The sequence below is a fragment of the Babylonia areolata genome, chromosome 34 (assembly GCF_041734735.1).
Source record: "Babylonia areolata isolate BAREFJ2019XMU chromosome 34, ASM4173473v1, whole genome shotgun sequence".
NCBI classification, from domain to species: domain Eukaryota; kingdom Metazoa; phylum Mollusca; class Gastropoda; order Neogastropoda; family Buccinidae; genus Babylonia; species Babylonia areolata.
Genome location: NC_134909.1, coordinates 19,329,071 through 19,350,057, shown reverse-complemented (window position 1 = coordinate 19,350,057; position 20,987 = coordinate 19,329,071). Strand labels below are relative to the sequence as shown.

At 44.0% G+C, this 20,987-nt stretch overlaps 2 protein-coding genes across 6 annotated transcripts in view; one reads left to right on the top strand and one right to left on the bottom strand.

Moving 5' to 3' along the window:
• The window catches only part of LOC143277575 (uncharacterized), a 35,902-nt gene extending 24,434 nt beyond the window's left edge, over window positions 1-11,468 (bottom strand). The window contains exons 1-3 of the mRNA XM_076582454.1: window positions 11,225-11,468; window positions 5,597-5,785; window positions 3,547-4,405 (exon numbers count right to left, since the gene is read on the bottom strand). Of these exons, the coding sequence (XP_076438569.1) occupies window positions 3,547-4,405; window positions 5,597-5,784 (1,047 nt within the window). The 5' untranslated portion in view covers window position 5,785; window positions 11,225-11,468. The remainder of the gene's footprint in view (window positions 1-3,546; window positions 4,406-5,596; window positions 5,786-11,224) is intronic.
• Window positions 11,469-11,616: 148 nt separating this feature from the next.
• On the top strand, window positions 11,617-20,547 carry LOC143277670 (uncharacterized). Of its 5 annotated transcripts, none has more exons than XM_076582579.1 (3): window positions 11,622-11,699; window positions 15,225-15,357; window positions 15,801-20,547. In XM_076582579.1, the coding sequence occupies exon 3, from the start codon at window positions 16,046-16,048 to the stop codon at window positions 18,428-18,430; it is 2,385 nt and encodes a 794-aa protein (XP_076438694.1). In that variant the 5' UTR covers window positions 11,622-11,699; window positions 15,225-15,357; window positions 15,801-16,045; the 3' UTR covers window positions 18,431-20,547. The 5 variants fall into 5 exon arrangements, with proteins under 5 accessions (XP_076438697.1, XP_076438694.1, XP_076438695.1 ...); XM_076582580.1 differs by having other exon boundaries at window positions 11,636-11,814; window positions 15,225-15,347; XM_076582578.1 differs by having other exon boundaries at window positions 11,636-11,814.
• Window positions 20,548-20,987: the final 440 nt, after the last annotated feature.

Below are 20,987 nucleotides of genomic sequence, written 5' to 3'. Positions count from 1 at the left end.
GATGATGCCTCCTTTCTCCGCTCGCGTTTTTCCCTGGCTGTCTGTGTCCTTTCCTTTTCAAATTTCCTGACGGCTTTCCTGGTGGAAGTTTTCCAGGCAGATCTGTTTGCTGCCAGTGTCTCCCAGCTGTGGTGGTCAGTTTATGCCAACAGCATACTAACACAGTTTTGATGTACCTGCGACTAAAAACTCTCAGCTCTGTGGTCCTAGATAATTCATTTCAACCTTCAGCATACTTTCTTTTTTTTTTTCTTTTTGGTAAGGAAAAAAAAGATGTATTTGTAAAGATTGACTCAGCTATGTGATCATAGATGTCTCATTTCAGCCTACAGTATACTGAGAAAATGAAAAAAAGTATCTGTAATGATTGACACAGCTGTGTGGTCCTAGATGTCTTGTTTCAGTCTTCAGCATTTTTTTTTTTTTTTTTTTTTAAAGATGTATCTGTAAAGATTGACTCTCAACTGTGCAGTCCAAAATGTCTCATTTCAGCCTACAACAAACTGATTTTAAAAAAAATAGATATGACCTTGTAAAGAATGTCTCTCAACTGTGTGATCATAGATGTCTTATTTCAGCCTACAGCATACTAACAAAAAATTTAAAAAAACAAAAAAAAGATGCATCTGTGTGTGTGTGTTCACATCTATAAATAGTGTCATCATCACTTAAAAAAATCATGCAATGTAATGTGCTGTGTGTGTCATTATCACTTCACAAAAATTCATTTTAATGTTCCGTGGCTACAAGATAAAACTTTTCAACCGCAATGTTGTTGTTGCTGTTTGTCAAAGTTTTAATCCTGTCCATCCATGGCACCACACAGAGCATCATCATCATCATCAACCTTCACATTTCAACATTTAACATCATCATCATCATCATCAATCTTCATGTTTCAACATGTAGCATCATCAGTCAATCTTCACATTTCACCAACATGTAACCACTGACAATTTACATTCACATTAGCAGCATACAGATTATCATATGTTGTTAGTTTGGTCTAAAACATGATTATTATTTGGAAAATAACTCGGAAAACCTGAAGTATGTCCAGCACAATAGAATACAGAAGAAAAAAAAATAACAAAGATCAAGGTGAACAGAGTGGGGTGGGCCAATAGTTAAAAGGAAGACATGTACCCTGATAAAGGTAACAGAATAGTAGGGTGTTGGGGCAACAATCTAATTCTAAAGGTTAAGGATTAAAGGTAACATTAAAAAAAAAGTGGTTATGGGCTATAGTTGAATGATTAACACTGCACTGGTCATCAGGTATATAATATAACCCTGTACTGATCATCAGGTATATAATATAACCCTGCACTGGTCATCAGGTATATAACCCTGCACTGGTCATCAGGTATATATAACCCTGTACTGATCATCAGGTATATAATATAACCCTGCACTGGTCATCAGGTATATAACCCTGCTCTGGTCATCAGGTGAAAAAAAAATATAACCCTGCACTGGTTATCAGGTATATAATAAAACACTGCACTGGTCATCAGGTATATTAATTATAACCCTGCACTGGCCATCAGGTATATAATATAAGACTGCACTGGTCATCAGGTATATAATATAACCCTGCACTGATCATCAGGTTAAAAAAAAAATATATATATATAACCCTGCACTGGTTATCAGGTAAAAAATATATATAACCCTGCACTGGTCATCAGGTAAAAAAAAATATAACCCTGCACTGGTTACCAGGTATATAATAAAACCCTACACTGGTCATCACAGATAACAGCCAACAAGAATGAAAAAGATGCCAATGTTCAATTATGACAACAGAGGAAACTGCCATCATGGTAGCTGGAAAGGTAACACCAAAGGAAGAATATAAGGACAGACTTATGAACGTCTGTTTCTGATTACTCGCTGGAAAACAAACATATTTCCCTGACATATATACGCTTGCATAGAATTAGAAATAGTAGGCCACAACTCCATCTGGATGCAGAAATGTGTCCTGTGTAACTTGTCACTGTGTTTTTCTTACACACCATTTGCATGCACACATGCCTTGTGGAAGTCAAACCGTGTTAACATGTTCAATTCTATACATTACCAGACCAGGTCTTCAAAATCTCAAAATGTTCAGTTCTATATCACTTGTAAACCTGACTTAAAATATGTTCAATTCTATGCCACTTTTCAAAATCTCACTTAAAACATGCTCAATTCTATTCAGGGCTTTCCCCAGGTATAGTTTGTTTTTTGTGTTGTTTTTTTAACAGAATAAAGATACTTTTAATCCAGACAGATATTAACTTCATTTTTTTTCTTTCTTTCTTTTCTTTTTAAAGATGGATATAAAGTTGTATAGATTGCTTTTTGTTTTACTTTACTGATACATTATCTTCAAAACTCTATCCGACAAGTGGATGTCACAAGACAAGATGAATGTCACCCACAATTGTGCTCACAGAAAATGAAACAAACCAGGCCAGGACTGTTGCAGTGTGGTTTATTCATTCTTATTCATTAATTCATTCATTTTTAATTATTATTTTTATTTTATTTTTTTCTTTTCTCGAGGCCTGACTAAGCGCGTTGGGTTACGCTGCTGGTCAGGCATCTGCTTGGCAGATGTGGTGTAGTGTATATGGATTTGTCCGAACGCAGTGACACCTCCTTGAGCTACTGATACTGATACTTATTCATTCTAACCCAAGTTGATCAAAGTTTGGTTTTGTCTTGTTTTACTCTGGCATCTTGGAAGCTGAAGTTTAAAAAACCTACAACCACTACAACAGGAACAAGTGGGGATGTGACCATGACGTCTGATGAAAGCTGTAACAGATTTATGTAATGTTTTACCCATCGTACCCATCCTGCTGTGTGATCTTAACATATCAACCACTCCGACATTCAATTCATGACAAAGACTGTGAACGTTCTCCTGAACCTACATGGCTAAACAGTTTCAACCCCTAATAAATAACGCGTGACTATACTACATGTGCTTTACCCACTGTCATGAGGTAGCAGGAAAGGGCGGAGGGTGGGGGGTTTAAGAGAGAGAGAGACCAAGGGCTGTAGGGGTATGAGGGGTGGAGGGGGAAAGAGAGAGGAGGAGGAAAGGGGAGTAAAATCAGTGTGAAACATTTAATCAGATCTAGACAGTAAGTAAATGTGTGTCATGTTTGGTGCTGGTGGGGGGTGGGGTGGGGGGGACCCAAAGTGGCAACAAGGAAAACACACACAATTGTACATGAAGAACAGAGCGTCGAAACAGACAACTGCTGCACTGTTCTTCACTCACACCAAAATCATCATCATCATCATTTAAAACAAAGTGCAACACTATCCTTCACAGACACCATCTCCCTTCCACGTACACAATGCATGGCTTCCAGGGCAGAGGGGAAGGGCTGGAAGGGGGGACGGGGGAGGTGGGGGCGGGAATGGTGTGACAGACAAACTCCACAGAGCCTGCAGCATTTGAACACCCAGCCCACACACACACACACACACACACCCATCCCCTTCCCCTCCAAGTCACGGTCGTCATCAAGACAGAGGCACATGCTGCGAATGCTGCAGTGCAGCATCAGTCTTGCCGTTCCTGCTGGCCGCTGCTGCTGCCGCTGCTGCAGCTTTATCGTGCTGGCGGCGGTGGTGCGCAAAGCGCGAGGAGTCGGAGAAGGTCTTCTGGCACACCTGGCACTGCCAGGGCCGCTCCTGGGTGTGCACCCGCAGGTGCTTGGTCAGGTCGCTGGACTGGGCGAAGGCGGCGGGGCACAGCGAGCAGCGGAAGGGCTTCTCCCCCGTGTGCACGCGCCGGTGCCGCGCGGCGCTGGAGGCGTCCGAGAAGGCCGACTCGCAGTACTGGCACTTGTAGGGCTTTTCCCGCGTGTGCGTGCGTACGTGCTTCTTGAAGTCGCTCAGCTTGTAGATGGTCTTCCCGCAGTGCACGCACACGTAGCTCTTTAGCTTGGCCCCATTGTTGTCGCCACCGTCCGCCTTGTTTTTTTTTCGCGACCCTTTCCCCCCCTGTTTCTTGCGGGTGGGCGACCTCCCATGAGGGCCAAGGTCAAGGTCGGGCGATGATGTGGGGACGTGGGGCTGGCCGAACTGGATGTACAGACCCAGCAGCTCGTCGTCCGTGTCCTGGCTGCCCCCCGCCTCCCCCTCCCCCTTCCTGCTGCTCTTCTTGCGCTTCTTGCCTCCCTTGGCTGGCAGCGGGTCCAGGCTGTAGGGGACACCGTTGTCCCCAGCACCTCCGAACAGACCGGGGAGGGGGTCAGGCTGACCATGGGACGAGGGGGTGGGGGTGCCGTTGCCATTGGCGATGGCAGAGCACTTGGGACAAGAGAGGGAAAGCGGGGAGTGGCAGGTCAGGCAGAACTCAATGGGCTGGGCACGGTCCCAAGTGTTCTCATAGCTGAAACATACATCACAGGTGATGTCATAGCTAAAATATACATCACAGGTGTTCTCCTAGCTGAAACATACATCACAGGTGATGTCAGCTAAAATATACATCACAGGTGTTCTCATAGCTGAAACATACATCACAGGTGATGTCATAGCTAAAATATACATCACAGGTGTTCTCATAGCTGAAACATACATCACTGGTGATGTCATAGCTAAAATATACATCACAGGTGTTCTCATAGCTGAAACATACATCAAAGGTGTTATCATAGCTGAAACATACATCACATGTGTTCTTGTAGCTGAAACATACATCACAGGTGTTGTCATAGCTGAAACATACATCACAGGGGTTGTCACAGCTGACACATACATCACAGGTGTTGTCGTAGCTGAAACATACATCAAAAGTATTCTTGTAGCTGAAACATACATCATATTAGTTGTCATAGCTGAAACATTCATCACAGGTGTTGTCACAGCTGAAACATACATCATAGGTGTTGTCATAGCTGTTCACATCATAGGTGTTGTCAAAACTGAAACATATATTTAACACGGGTTCTCACAGCTGAAACATAGATCACAGGTGTTCTCATAGCTGAGAAACAAACTGGAATTTACCTGCTTCAGAGGCAGAGTCATCTATCTCAGGCACAAAATTTACATCACTAATACTTTCAGTCTGTGTCACTGAAATGAGAGGTGACTGTAATCATCATCATGATCTGAATCCATACCTGAATCATCATCCTGCCCACTTAACAGGCTTTCTTCCCCACAAATGAAGCCATTATCCATATCACTCATTCATTATTTCTTCTGCCACTTCCAACTAGCTCCAAGGCTGCCAACCGTCAAATAATGGACCGGGACTGGTCAGCGCCAGACGAGACCATTCTGACCAGCTGCGTCAAAAAATGACAGGGTCATACATGCTACAGTGCAGACCAAAGATGGCCAAGGGAAGTAAATAGTCATTCCAGAAAACAGGGAGAAACAAAGTAGGTTGTTTCTCTTTATCAACCATGAATTGCTGATAAAAAAAATTAGAAATCATACAAGATATGTCTGGTAAACATATGACAGGAGAACAAAAAAGGGATACATGTCATACTTCAAAGGTAGACACAAAGGGCTAATCAACATAACACTTATGATGACAGCGATGATAGTGATGATGACAACGACTCACTGCTGGACGAGAAACGTGGCCACCTCCAGGTCAGTGGTCAGGCCCTGTGAGGTGCCGATGTGGTGCCACCGCTCCAAGATGTCGCTGTTGAAGGCCAGGTGCTCAAGAATGCGTTCCTCAAACTGCTGCTGCTGCTGCATGCGCTGATGTTGCAAGAGGGAGGCGTGATGCATGTACTTGTTGTCCATCCTGCAAACAGCACAAACACACTGTTTTCAAATTTCATGACTGCTGTGGTTGTGCTGTCCCTGTAAACACAGTGTAAACACACTGTTTGCCTGACAATGTTTTCATGGCTGTTGTGATTGCACTGTCTATACTGTGAACAGCAAAAGCACCCTGATTGCTTTGAGTCTGACTGGGCTATGATGTAAATTCTACACAAAAAACACTGTTTTTATGACGGCTGGGACTATACTGCATATGATCATGTAAACACTGCACAAACACACTGTTTTCATGACTGCTGTGACTATGCTGTCTGTCATGTATTTATAAATTTATATAATACAGCCCAAATAATCAGTTTTCATGAAAAATGATGAATGTTGTAACTGTGTTGTTAATCCCGTAAACACAGCACACAAAAAATACACTGTTTCTGTGACTGACTATGCTATCCTGTAAGCAGCATAAACATGCTGTTTTCATGACTGCTGTGACTATGCAATCAGGTCAGGTCAGGTCATTAGATCTGCTACTGGTAACCTGTAATCCAGTACAACCTGTTCAGGGTCGGGTTGCCGACGACTAAACCGGCACTCCCACCACTCCCTTCTGGGACTGGTGAGGCGGGTGGCTAGACACCCTTATGGAGATCCATAAAAGGGCGTCGGCTCAGGAGAGCCACCGACGGCCATCTAGCTCCACCGTGCTGTGTGCATGCCACACGCAGTTGGCCCCCGGGGTGTGTCTACCCATGCATGCGAAGTCTGGATCCGGCAGAATCTGCGGAAGAAACCTATCGGTTCAACGGAGAGGAAGGTGGTTACAGCAACGCACTGTGGAGTGCAGAGAGCAAGATGAGACACCGAAAGGATATCTTGGTCATCCACTGCATCCGTGCTCATCCTCCAGTCGTCTCGACTTAGTCTTGCCACTGGAAATTGGTGGACCCGGACGAGAGAGTGAGGTCGACGTTGCGCAACTCCTCTTCACTTTAAACAAACTCATCGCGCAAGTCATCAGTCATCCAAAATGACCTTTCATCCTTCATCATTTCATCATCCCCAAGTCCTGTGGCGACAGGCGAGCGACGAAACGACAGGTGTGGGTACACTGGCAGTCGCAGCCGCAGACCTGCACGCAGGCGGCTCAGGCCATAGGGTCGTTCTTCGTCGACAGGAGCAGCGATGGAGCTCGGCAGCCGTCTGAGCGTCTGAGCAGCCCTCTTTAGGAATGCACTGCTCACCTCCCTGGCATGAGGAAGGGGCTAGAAAAGGTGCCCTAAAAATTGCCTGCTCCATATCACCCTGGCCAGCATACCGCGGCTGGCGGGGACCCTACATCAGCGGTCGAAACAAAGAGAAAGAAAAGAAAAAAGCAAGGATCGTTCCTCTCACCATTGGTGCTTGGAACATAAGGACTCTCCTGGACAGAGATAACGCAGACAGACCCCAAAGGAGAACCGCACTAGTTGCATCCGAACTCGCCAGATACAATGTCGACATCGCAGCCTTGAGTGAGACTCGGCTTGCAGGCGAAGGCGAGCTCTGTGAACGGGGATCTGGTTACACCTTCTTCTGGAGTGGACGAGGAAGCGAAGAGCGACGTGAGGCTGGTGTTGGTTTTGCAGTAAAAACAGCACTTGTCAGCAAGCTAGCTGGAATCCCAAAGGGAGTCAACGATAGGCTTATGACCATGAAACTCCCACTGGCATCTGGCCAGAAGCACCTCACCATTGTCAGTGCCTACGCCCCAACCATGACCAACCCGGATGAAGTGAAGGCGAAGTTCTACGAGGACCTTCACTCTGTCATTGCTGCCATCCCTAAAGCAGACAAGCTCATCATTCTTGGGGACTTCAATGCTAGAGTTGGCTCTGACTACATCTCCTGGGATGGAGTGATTGGAAAGCACGGTGTGGGCCACTGCAACCCAAATGGATTGCTTTTGCTTCAGACATGTGCAGAGCACGAACTGCTGATAACCAACACAGTTTTCTGCCTCCCTACCCGTAACAGGACGTCATGGATGCACCCTCGCTCAAAGCATTGGCATCTCATCGATTATGTCATCGTCAGGAAAAGGGATAGGCAAGATGTACGTGTAACAAAGACCATGTGCGGCGCCGAGTGTTGGACAGACCATCGCCTTGTAGTCTCGAAGCTGAATATTCGAATCCAGCCCAAGAGACGCCCCCAAGGCCAGAAGGCTCCAAAACGGCTCAACATCGCTAAGCTGAAAAACATCACCATCAAACAGTCCTTTGTGGAGCTGCTGGAAGATCGTCTGGAATCCGCCTCTCTGAACAACCAGAATGTGGAGTCTGACTGGAGGACCCTGCGTGAGCTGATCTATAGTACAGCTTCAGAGACCCTGGGACCCATGATCAGAAAGCACAAAGACTGGTTTGATGAAAACTGTGATGAAATCAAGCAGCTTCTGGATGAGAAACGCCGTCTGCATCAAGCCCACCTGAGCAACCCAAAGTCCACATCAAAAAAGGATGCGTACAATGCCATCCGCAGGACTGTTCAGCAAAAGTTACGCCAGATGCAGGATAAGTGGCTGAGTGACAAAGCTGATGAGATCCAGGGATATGCTGACAGGCACGATATGAAGAGGTTCTATGATGCCTTAAAAGAAGTCTACGGCCCCACATCCTCAGGATCATCCCCCCTCCTCAGTGCAGATGGGAATACCTTGATCACCGAGAAGGAGAACATTCTCGAACGATGGGCTGAGCACTTCAACAGTGTCTTAAATCGCCCTTCCTCCATAAATGATGAAGCCATAGACCGTCTCCCACAAGTCCCCACCAACGAAGCACTGGACGATCCGCCAACACTTCTTGAGACCCAGAAAGCAATCCGTCTGCTATCCAGTGGCAAAGCACCTGGCTCAGACTCCATACCAGCAGAGGTCTACAAGGATGGAGGCACTGTGCTGACTGAGAAGCTTCATCAGCTGTACTCACTCATGTGGAAAGAAGAGACGATCCCCCAGGATTTCAAAGATGCATCTATCATTCACTTGTACAAGCGAAAGGGGAACCGGCAAGCCTGTGATAACCATCGGGGCATTTCCTTGCTCTCCATCGCAGGCAAGATACTTGCCAGGATCCTACTAAACCGCCTCACAGCACACCTTGACCAAGGTCATTTGCCTGAGAGCCAATGTGGATTCCGGAAAGAGCGCGGAACCACGGACATGGTGTTTGCTGCAAGGCAGCTGCAAGAGAAATGTCAGGAGCAAAATGCTGATCTGTTCTCCACCTATGTCGACCTCACTAAGGCCTTTGACACCGTGAGTAGAGAGGGACTGTGGAAGATCATGGCCAAGTACGGATGCCCTCGGAAATTTATTTCCTTGGTCAGCCAATTCCATGAAGGCATGCAGGCTCGACTCCAGGACAATGGCGAAACATCTGCTCCTTTTGCTGTCACAAATGGTGTCAAGCAAGGCTGCGTCCTGGCTCCAACGCTGTTCAGCCTCATGTTCTCTGCAATGCTTACTGATGCCTTCAGAGATGGCGATGTTGGAATCGGCCTAAAGTTCCGAACAGATGGCAAGCTGTTTAACCTCAGAAGGCTTCAAGCAAAAACGAAGGTCATGACAGACATCATCAGAGACTTTTTGTTTGCTGATGACTGTGCCCTCAACGCTGGATCTGAAGCTGACATGCAACTCAGCGTCGACAAGTTTGCCACTGCCAGCAGGAACTTCGGCCTTACCATCAGCACGAGGAAAACTGAAGTTCTCCATCAGCCAGCCCCAGGGAAACCCTACGTTGAGCCCAACATCACAGTCAATGGTCAGAGACTCAGTGCGGTGGAGCGGTTCACATACCTTGGCAGCACACTGTCACGAAATGCGACCATCGACGATGAAGTGAATGTCAGGATTGCAAGAGCAAGTGCAACTTTTGGTAGACTCAGTGCAAATGTCTGGAACAGAAGAGGCATTAGTCTTGAGACCAAGCTAAAGGTCTACAGAGCAGTAGTTCTCCCCACACTACTGTACGGCTGCGAAACTTGGACAGTGTACCAACGACATGCCAAGAAGCTGAACCACTTCCACACAACATGCCTCAGGAAGCTACTGAACATCAAGTGGCAAGACAGGACCCCAGACACAGAGGTGCTCGCAAAAGCCACCCTTCCCAGCATCTTCACCATCCTGATGCAGTCCCAGCTTCGCTGGGCTGGACACGTGGCGCGCATGCCAGACCATCGGCTGCCCAAAAGGCTCTTCTATGGCGAGCTGCAACAAGGGAAGAGATCACACGGAGGTCAGAAGAAGCGCTTCAGAGATACTCTGAAAGTCTCTCTGAAAGCGTTTGATATCAACCCTGACTCCTGGGAGGAATCTGCAGTGGACCGTAACAAATGGCGCGCTGCTGTGCACAAAGGCGCCAAGTTGTGCGAGGCCAACAGGACTGCTGCAGCTGTTCAGAAGAGGCAGGCCAGAAAGTCACGGGCAAACAAGCTCCCTGACAATGATATGCCTGTCTTTGTCTGCCCCAACTGTCAGCGAACATTTCGTGCGCAGATTGGACTATTCAGCCATCTGCGCACTCACAGATAGACTCATGAGCATCCTTCCCCCCACCCCACCACCACCCTCCCCCCATCCCCCATCTGGATGACAACGATGGTCATCATCGATCTCGATGGACACACCACCCGACTATGCAATACACTATCTATCCTGTAAACACAAAACAAACACACTTACAATGTTTTCATGCTTCTGCTATGAAGATACTGTCTATCCTGTATACTACATGTACAACACTACCACACTGACAATCTTTTCATGCCTCTGCTGTAATCATGCTTCTATGAGTTCCTAATCCTGTAAAAATAAACACAATGACAATGTTTTCTTAACTCTGTTGTGAACATGTTGTCCATTCTGTGAACAAAGCACATTCACTGCTGTGGGTTGAGTCCTCAAGCATCACTTCCATACGTGCAATACAAGTATGTGGCACTGTCCATTAGACGGTGAGAATGTGAGAGAGGCTTTTGTACAAAGTACAATACATGTAACATTCACTGATTCCTTAAGTGGCCTTTTTATTTAGCGAGTAACACTAGTGTAAGGGAAGTAAGTGGTTTTAACAAGTGTTGACTCATGTGTCAAAGCGTGCAGACTGATTGAGTGATTCTTTCATTCATACGCTACACCACATATATCTGCTGGGGGGAAAAAAGCTGATGTCTGATCTTCGCAAAAATTCAACGCGCTGATCACGCCTTGTGATCCTACCCTGGAGGTGTCTGAATTAAACACATTATCAATTTTGAATACTGACGATCTCATTTAATGTATCAATATGATAGAAAGTGTGTTATGATAAAGGAAAGTATTTAATACTAACAGGTATAACATAAAAGTTCAAACGGCATCAAACTTTTTAAAAATATTTGAAAATATCTGAAGACCAAGTCAGTGACTTACCTTCAATGTTGAGTTTTGTATAATGCAAAATCGACACAAGCCTCAATACTGTAATGCTGTACGTAGAACGGTTGGTCAGACCCGTCTGTTATCTGTCAACAATGCCCTTTTCCTTCCTATCAATAGTTCAAAAGTAAAACTTTCGGTGGAAATTTCTGTCAAAGCACATTTGTTGAACGGAAGTGTCAACACTGTAAGCAAACTGTCTGTAAGAAAAATGAGCGAAAGTTTCGTATAACCTGCCAACGCCAAAACTGTGGGGAAATATTTTATTTATCAGTGCTCTATTTAGACTCAGAAAAACATTCTAAAAATCCTGAGGTGTAAACTAGATAAAACTAACATATTAAAAAAAAATCTTGCTGAAGGGAGGAGGAAGATGAGCCTCATTCCTGTCGTCTGCTTAGAAAATGGCCGTTCCCCAATGTTGACTGTGGAATAAACTACAATGTCTGGCTCAACAATGACGGTGGTGGTGAGGAAATTAGTAAGATCAGCTCTGTATAGACCTATCCGTTTTGAGGCGTTATAGTGCGGGTTCAGCATGATCCGGTGCATAAAGGGACAGGCTGAAAAACATGCGGAACTCGGTATACGCTCATTCTTGTGCATGTGTGTATGTGTGTGTGTGTTTTTGCTCTCTCTCTCTCTCTCTCTCTCTCTCTCTCTCTCCCTCTCCTCTCTCTCTCTCTCTCTCTCTCTCTCTCTCTCTCTCTCTCTCTCTCGTATGCGGCGCGCTCAATTGTGAGTCAGTGAAAAAACTGCCTCATTTAATAATGAATGTGTAAAAATATTTACATGCATCTGTTACATGTATCCAGTATATATACACAGACACGTGTGTGTGTGTGTGTGTGTGTGGTTCAAATTTGTCTAGACACTTCAATGATTTCTGCCAAATTTTTTTGTGACTTTATTTAATCATTATGTAAATTCATTTTTGTTTGTTTAGAAAGCTTGATTTTTTAAAGTTCACAGTATATATATATATTTTTTTTTTTTTTTTTTTTTTTACTCCTAGCACTTTGCCATTCAGCTGACAGTGAAATCTGTCACACTGAATTGCCATCTCCTTGGCTTACCAATCCCGTGCCCAGCACACAACAGCACTAGGCTACTTCCAGAACTCTGGTCAACTCACTTCACAATCACTTTTAGTTTTATTCTTTGCATGTGGAACAATTAGTCCCATTTGCATTTGCTATAAATAAAATATTTTAAAAAAAGAAAGAAAAAAAAGAAAAGAAAAAGAAAAAAAGAAGAAAAAAATTAGAAAAGAAAAATTGATTGTCCTTTCCAAAGTTTGTTCATGTGTCCTTTTAAAACTAGACTGATAATGTATAGATGCCTGACAAAACTAAAAAGTTTTAAAACTCTGTCATGACTATATGAAGTATCCACCCACTTAATCTTGATAGTATCTCATAAAACTGACCCATGCAAACGTGATCACTGCTTCTGCAACTTTTTCCACATTGGTTATTTTTGTGCTGCTTTTCTATGTGTTTTCATTCTATTCTCTGTGTGTGTGTGTGTGAGAGAGAGAGAGAGAGAGAGAGAGAGAGAGAGAGAGAGAGAGAGAATGAACAAATGTACGAATGAGCAAAATTTTATTTCATGAGGGTAAAGGAATTAACATGGTTGCTTTTTTTACATCTAGCCCTCTGGGCAAAGTTGATTTAAAAAAAAAGAAAAGAAAAGAAAAAAAAAAGAAAAAAAGAAGAGAGAGAGAAAAAAAAAAAAAGGTGGTGGTGGGGTGGGGGTAAGAAAAAATGCATGCACAAGAGCAAATTCTTCACACACACACACACACACACACACACAAGTAAGCATGCACATCACATAATTATATACATCAATAATCATAGTACATGTACAAATGATACAGTAATGGAGGATAGAGAAAGCAAAAATGAAAAAAAAAAAGAAGAAGAAAGACTGGGCAGAGAAATAGAGAGACAGGCAGACAGACAGATATAGAGACAGATAGACATGTGTAAATGCAATAATCAATAATAATTAATTTGAAATTGTGAATAATATTATCATAACAATGTAAAGCACATTTACAGGTTTTTCATGAGATATGCACGATATGTGTTTTTAAATATAGAAATGCTTTTAACTGTGTTCACATTTATACATGATATCATTTCATTCCATAAGCAACCCCCTGAGTAAGAAAGACTAGACTTGAATATATCAATCCTTGGAAGCGGTACAGAAATCTTGTGTACATTACGATGAGTGTTAATAACAAATCTATTTTGAAGAGAAGGGGGAGAAAAAAAACAGACATAATTTTAAACATGAATAGCGCCTTATTATATTTAAGTTTAGTTGTTAGTGGAAGAATACCCAGAGCTCTGTAATCAGAAGGATTTAGTGATGAGGATTTTAGAAGCACTAATTTTAATGCTCGCCTATGGAGACTTAAAAGAGGTTTTAGAGTAATTTTACTAGCTGAATCCCATAATGTTGATGCGTAATTAATGGGGGATTCAACATAAGCATTAAAAAATAATTTGCGACAATGATGATTTAAAAAGTGTTTTATTTTAGACAGTTGATAGATACTTTTTGATATTTGTTTGCACAATAGTGAAATATGTTGTAACCATGATACGTTGTTATTAATTGTAACCCCCAGAATTTTATGGTGGTCCACTTCTTCGATCATCAGGCCATTAATGCAGATAGACGGGCAGTTTACAGGCAGATTTTGATGCTTCTGTCTCGTTGTGATTAACAAGTATTTTGTTTTCTTGGGATGGAGACACATGTGGTTCAATTCAGACCATTCAATTAATTGGTCAGTGCTAACCTGAAGAGAAAAGAACACATTACATAATTTAGCATTACTGACATGTACAGTGGAATCATCAGCAAACAATTCACATGGTGCCTGTATAGATAAGGGCAAATCATTTATGTATATAGAAAATAAAATTGGTCACAAAACAGAACCTTGGGGTACACCGTAATTGATGGACAATAATGCAGATTCACATTTGTTAGCTGATACAAGTTGTTTTCTGTTAGAAAGGATGAAATGAGTTCAAAGGTATTGAGAGATAAACCATATATTTTTAATTTACGCAATAGCAGAGAATGATCAATAACATCAAAAGCCTTAGCAAAATCAACAAAAAGAGCTCCAGTAATTTAATTGTTATTTATATTGGTGAGCCATTGATCTACTAAATTTGTTAATGCGGTGTGACATGAGTGATAAGCTCTAAATCCAGACTGGTTAGGATGAAACAGTTTAAAAGAATTAAAGTGGTGCAGAATATGTTTATTGGTATGGTATTCCAAAGGTTTAGACAGAGAGAGAGAGAGAGAGAGAGTTTATATGCATCTATGCTTACTTGAACAAGTGAGTGCAGGCATGTGGTCTGTGTATTTATGTGTTTGTGAGTGTTTTGGTGTGTGTCAAAATGAGTGAATGATCCTGGTTGTTTGCTGAAGATGCGGTAAAGGGAGGTAAGGTGAAATGAAGTAGGCAGGATCAGTGTGTGTGTGTGCATGTGTGTGTGTGTGTGTGTGTGTGTATCAGTGCATGCATGCGTGTGTGTGTGTGTGTGTGTGGTAGGTAAGTATAGTGAAGTTGGCTGAGTGTGATGTGGTAAAGGGAGGTAAGTGAAAGTGGTAAAGTAAGGGGGGTAAGTGAAGTTGGCAATGTATGATTTGGTATTCTGCATTTTTCACATTTATTTGGTTATTTATCATCATTGTTGTCTTTTTTTTTTTCTTTTTTTAAATTTATTTACTTATTTATTTATTATCATTATTATCTCTTTTTTTTCTTTTCGTTTTTTTTGTTAATTATATTATTATTAGTTATTTAGTTATTTAGGTGGGTTTTTTTGTTTTTTGTTTTTTTTTGTACGCTTATAGTTGACGTCATCAAGTTTTTGCGCCTTATACATAGTAGTAGTAGTAGTAGTAGTTCCTTTTTTTATGTATTTATCTTTTCTTCTCTCTTTTTTTTCTCAAGGCCTGACTAAGGGCGTTGGGTTATGCTGCTGGTCAGGCATCTGCTTGGCAGATGTGGTGCATGCAGCGTATATGGATTTTTCCGAATGCAGTGACGCCTCCTTGAGCTACTGAAACTGATTTGGTAAAGGGAAGTAAGTGAAAGTGGTAAAGGGGCAGGGGGGTGGGGGTGGGTAAGTGAAGTTGGCAATGTGTCATGTGGTAAAGAGAGGCAAGAATAAGTGAATTTGGCATTGTGTGTGTGTGTGTGTGTGTGTGATGTGGTAAAGGGAGGTAAGGTGAAGTGAAGTTGGCATGATGTCTGTGGTGAAGGGATGTAAGGTAAAGTGGAGGTTGCAGTGTATGTGTGTGTGTGTGTGTGGTAATAGGAAGTAAGTGAAGTTGGCAGTGTTTGATGTGGTGAAGGAAGGAAAGGTGATCAGAGTTGGCAGTGTGTGTGTGGTGGGGGAGGGGACTGGGGTGGTGGAGGAAGGGGGGGTTTAAAGAGAGGCAAATGAAGATGGCAGGGTGTGATGTGGTAAAAGGGGGGTAAGGTGACGTGAGCAGTGTGTGTGTGTGTGTGTGTGTGTGTGTGCAGAGGGCACTGCAGTTGGGAGGAGGTCAGGAAGGCCCTAAGGACTCGTTGCCCTAATCAGCATTGGCTTCACCTGCACAACAGACGTGGCTTCATCTCAACAGTCAGTCATCATTCCACCACCTTCCATCCACTGTCACACCACTGTGTGGCTGATGAAAACGTTGGCAAACCCTGGTGGCTGACACAGCCATAAACCCCTGACCATTCTCTGAACCATAAGCCAGTTGTGTGTGTGTGTTGGAGTCATGTATCAGAGACCCCAGAGTCCCCAGCACTGCAATGGAGGACAACAAGAGACTGTGGAACAGGAGGACGGCAGAGAGATGCCAGAAGCTGAGCTGGCAGCAAGCGACGGTTGCTGTTATCGGAGAGACACCTCCTCCATCTCAGCTCTGCAGTCTCGGGGTCTGCAGTCAGCAGTGACAGTCAAACAGGAACCGACAGACTGTGATGCAGGTACTGAACAACAGCACTGTTATCACAAGGGAAAGAAGAATGGCTGTGGCTCTATTGAAGCCATCCGCAGTGTGAGCATGTGTGAAATGCAGAGGGGGAATTCCCGGATGGGGTGCAAGCGATGGTTGGAGGACGCTGGTAGCAGCGTGGTCTTGCACTGTGGTGGAAGGAGAGGGCATTCTGGAAAGGATGTGAACGCGCCAGTGACCTGGGCAGTGCATCAAAGGGAACGTAAGACGTGCACGTTGACAACCAAGGCTGAAGTTGAACAGGCACAGTCTACCTCACTGCCACACACTGACATAGGGAGAAGAGAAGACCGTGCCATTAAAGAGGACTGTGCCAAAGAGGACCATGCCACAGACACATGGAGAAAAGACTGTGCCATCAAAGAGGACCATGCCACTCACACATGGATAAAAGAGGACCGTACCAAAGAGGACCATGCCACTCACACATGGAGAAAAGAAGACTGTGCCAAAGCATGGTGCACTTGTCGTCGGCACATTTCTGTGAAAGAAATGCCTGGGACTGACAGGGACAGATTGGAGCCACATACCCACTGGCCCAGCGAGGATGGTGCCGGCACTCTGCAAACCAGCTTGATTCCTGCTGTGTCTGACAGAGAGAGACTGGGGCTGTGCTTGGAAGTCCCACCCAGGCCAGGAATGGACAGTGAGCAGCGCAGTGTGAGAAGGGAGGACGGTAAAAAAGACGTGTCCGGTTGTGTTCTCTGGGTACATGCCAGGCATGAAGAGTGTGTCCATATCAAGCAGGAACCTGAGGATGACTACCCACCATCATCACCACACCACACTGTCAGACATCACAGAGACGTGAAGGCCACACCAACACATGCTGTGAACACTGACCAAGACACAGTGACAGTGCTGGTGAAACAGGAAGCAGACGTCAGAGGTGATCACTATAGTAAAACTTGTCAACATTCCTTTGGAGACCGCTGTGTTGGTTGTACTTATCCAGCATATTGCAGCTCACAGAGTTGCACTAATCCAGACTATCAGAGCACACAGAGTTGTTCTTATCCAGACTATCTCAGTACTCGAATGTTCTGCTCCGGCAAGAACCCTGAACGCTCACCAACGACTGTCAAGTCTGCAAGTCAACTCCGCCACAATATAAACAACACTGACATACATTTTGTGACAGCTTCCAAAAGAACAAAAAGTGAAGATGAAAGCAAAACAGGTGGTACTGCACCAGCTTCATCCGCTGACATTGAAGAAAAAGCGGACGAGTGTTCCGATGAAAGTGACTGTGAGACGCTGCCCATTCACTTTGAGACGGCAGAGGAACCTGTGGAAGGGGAAAGACTGTATGAGTGCGGCATGTGTCACATCTCCTTCCCTCTGCCGGCACTGCTGCACGAGCACGTCAGCCAGCACAACGCCACGGATCGCTCTTACGACTGCAGCCTGTGCAAAACGTCGTTCCTCCACATCTCCAGACTAACACAGCACACCCCCCTCCACACTTTCTCGGAGGGAATCCAACTCCAGTATGATAACCCAAAATCGTTCGTGTGCCACGTTTGCTTGAAGGTATTCAGTCGACTGTATGAGCTCAACCGTCACCAGAAAATCCATTCCGGCTCCAAACCGTTTGTGTGTGGCGTGTGTCGTAAGACGTTCTCCCGCGGCGATGAGCTGAGTCGCCACGTGAAGGTGCACAGTGGGGTGAAGCCTTTCGCCTGTGACCAGTGCACCAGAGCTTTCATCACCAAACACGAGCTGACCCAGCACAAGAAAAGCCACTCAGAGAGCAAGCCTTTCGTGTGCGCTGTGTGCTCACGCGGGTTCGTCCGAGCAGACAGGCTGGTGCACCACCAGCACGTGCACGCCGGTGAGAGACCCTTCGAGTGCGAGGTGTGCTGCAAACGCTTCATCACACCCAGCGAAGTCCGACAGCACCAGAAGATCCACTCTGGACTGAAGCCCTTCGTGTGCGAGGTGTGCTGCAAGGCCTACCTCAAGGTCAACGACCTCAACAGACACATGAATATGCACACGGGCCAGAAGCCCTTCGCCTGCGACATCTGCGGGAAAGCCTTCCACAGGAGAGACATTCTGTCTCGACACAAGAAGATTCACAGCAGGGATAAACGCGGCCAGCGGGGGAGGCCGGTGTGTAACGCTGCTGGCCCTGTGACCTGACTGACTGGACACTCCCGTGTCACCTGGGATTTGATTGACTGGACACTCTGTGTTACCTGAGCTAGCTGGCTTGCTGCAGTTTCCTCATTTACACAAAGAGCTTGCTGACACCAGCTGGAAGGTGAGAGGCAATGTGCAGGTTCAAGCTCAGCCGAGGCTGTGTGTGTGCTGTTTTTAGTTCAGCTGAGGATCCATGTGCTATTTTTAGCTAAGCTGAGGAGGTGCATGCTATTTTTAGCTCAATTGAGGAGCTATGTGCTATGTTTAGCTCAGCTAAAGAGTGTGCTATTTTTAGCTCAACTGAGGAACTATGCTGTTTTCAGCTCAGCTGTGGAGCTGTGAGCTAAATCTGTACAGCTGAATGTTTCATGTGTTCTGTTTTATTATGTGTTTGCATGTGCGTGTGTGTGTGCGAGTGTGTGCCTATTCAAACATGTGTGTATATGTTATTACTGTTATGTAAGTAGGTATTTACAGATGAGATTGTGTGTGCGTGCCCTTGCGCTTGAGATATTTATTGAGCCTTGTTTATACTGGTTTCTATTTTTGAAAGAAATCTTCTTTGTGTGACTGTGAATCTTATTGTATATACTTAGTTATGTGCTCCAGAAATGTCCCTAATAACCTGCTGGACAGAAAGTCCCATTAGATGTTTAACTTTAAAACCATGTCTGGCATGTCAGATTTTTAGTGTCATGTCACACTGTACATTTTATGAGGTATGTCATGTCACATCATATGTTTAATTATATCTGTCATGGTAGACGTTTAACGTTTGTCATGTCATACCAAATGTTTCGTGTGTGTCATGTCACAGCTGATGGTTAATGTGTGTCATGTCACACTGAATGTTTAATTTAGTGTTTGTCATGTTACCAGATGTTTAATGTGTCTGTTGTCACTCTAGATGTTTAATGTGTGCCATGTAACACCAGATGTTTTATGTGTGTCATGTCACACCAAATGTTAAATGTGTGTCTGTCGCATCACATCAAATGTTTAACATTTGTCACATCACCAGATGCTTAATGTGTCTGTTGTCACACCAGATGTTTAATGTTTGTCGAATCACACCAGATGTTTAACATTTGTCATGTCACACCAGTTGTTTAATGTGTGTGTTGTCACACCAGATGTTTAACCAGTGTTTGTCATGTCACATCAGATGTTTAACATTTTGTCATGTCACGTCAGATGTTTAATGTATATCATATCACACCAGATGTTTAACATTTGTCATGTCACACCAGGTGTTTAATGTGTGTGTGTTGTCACACCAGATGATTAATGTGTGTCGTAACATATAAGATGTTCAACATCTGTCATGTCGCGCCAGATGTTTAATGTGTGTTGTCACACCAGATGTTTAATGTTTGTCATTTCACACCATATGTTTAGTAATGTGTATTATTTCACACCAGTTGTTTAAGAATGTGTTATGTCATGCTAGATGTTTAAATAATGTGTCATTTCACGCCATATAATTCATAATAATGTTTGTCATGACACACCAAATATTTAATAACAATGTCTGTGTTATGACATCAGATGTTCACTGTGTGCCATGTCACACCAGATGTTTAATATGTGTCATGTCACACCAGATGTTTAACATGTGCCATGTCACCCCAAATATGTAATATGTGTATCGTGTCACACCAGAAGTTTAATAATATATATCGTGTGACACCGGTCAGATGTTTAACATGTGTCATGTTACACCATATGTTTACTGTGTGTGAAGACATCAGACGTTTAATACTACGTGTCATGTACAAGGGTACATAGTGACAGCCAGTACTTAATCCTGCCTGTCATGACCCCTGATGACCTGTACGTGTTGGGCATGTCAAGAAGAAATGAAGGTCATGACCCCATATGAGCATTGTTTGTCACCCATGTCAAGTACGTGTGAAGGTCATGACCCCTGATGAGCAGTGCATGTCGGCCATGTCAAGTTGGAATGAAGGTGTTGATAAAAAGAAAGAAATAAAGAAAAAGAGAAAGGCGGTGACCTTTGAAGAAGAAATAATTATGTTAGAATATGTTTAAAGACTGTCTTGTGATTTGTATGAACATACAGATGAATGAAGAATACGTAAATAAATTCAACGTAAAACAGATACTTGTGTGGAAACAACTGTGTATATGGGTGCCAGCAAGAAAGTTCCTGATGCGAAGGCATCAGCATTGATGTGTGTGTGTGTGTGTGTGTGTGTGTGTGTGTGTGTGTGTGTGTGACTAAGTTTGTTATTGAGTGTCCATGTAGTGATGAACTATAGAAAATAATATTCAAACTGTTTGACCAGCTTTGGTGCACCAGGTACACGTGGATACTGAATAAAACATCTGTGGAAAGTGAACAGTCATAGTGACCATGACCCTGGTTCAAGGTCACAAAGTGGTCATAGTAATCATAAGCCTGGTTCAAGGCCAGTGCTGTGAAGGAAGAAGGTAGACATGGGCAGACAGCTCAGAATACACCTGTGTTCTCAAAACACACCTGTGCCTTCACCCCACTGTTCTCACAACATTGTCCTCACAACACACCACTGTC

What these genes read in the sequence shown, in the direction of transcription:
- LOC143277670 (XM_076582582.1), top strand. Translation starts at nt 16,046, where the DNA reads ATGTATCAGAGACCCCAGAGTCCCCAGCACTGCAATGGAGGACAACAA.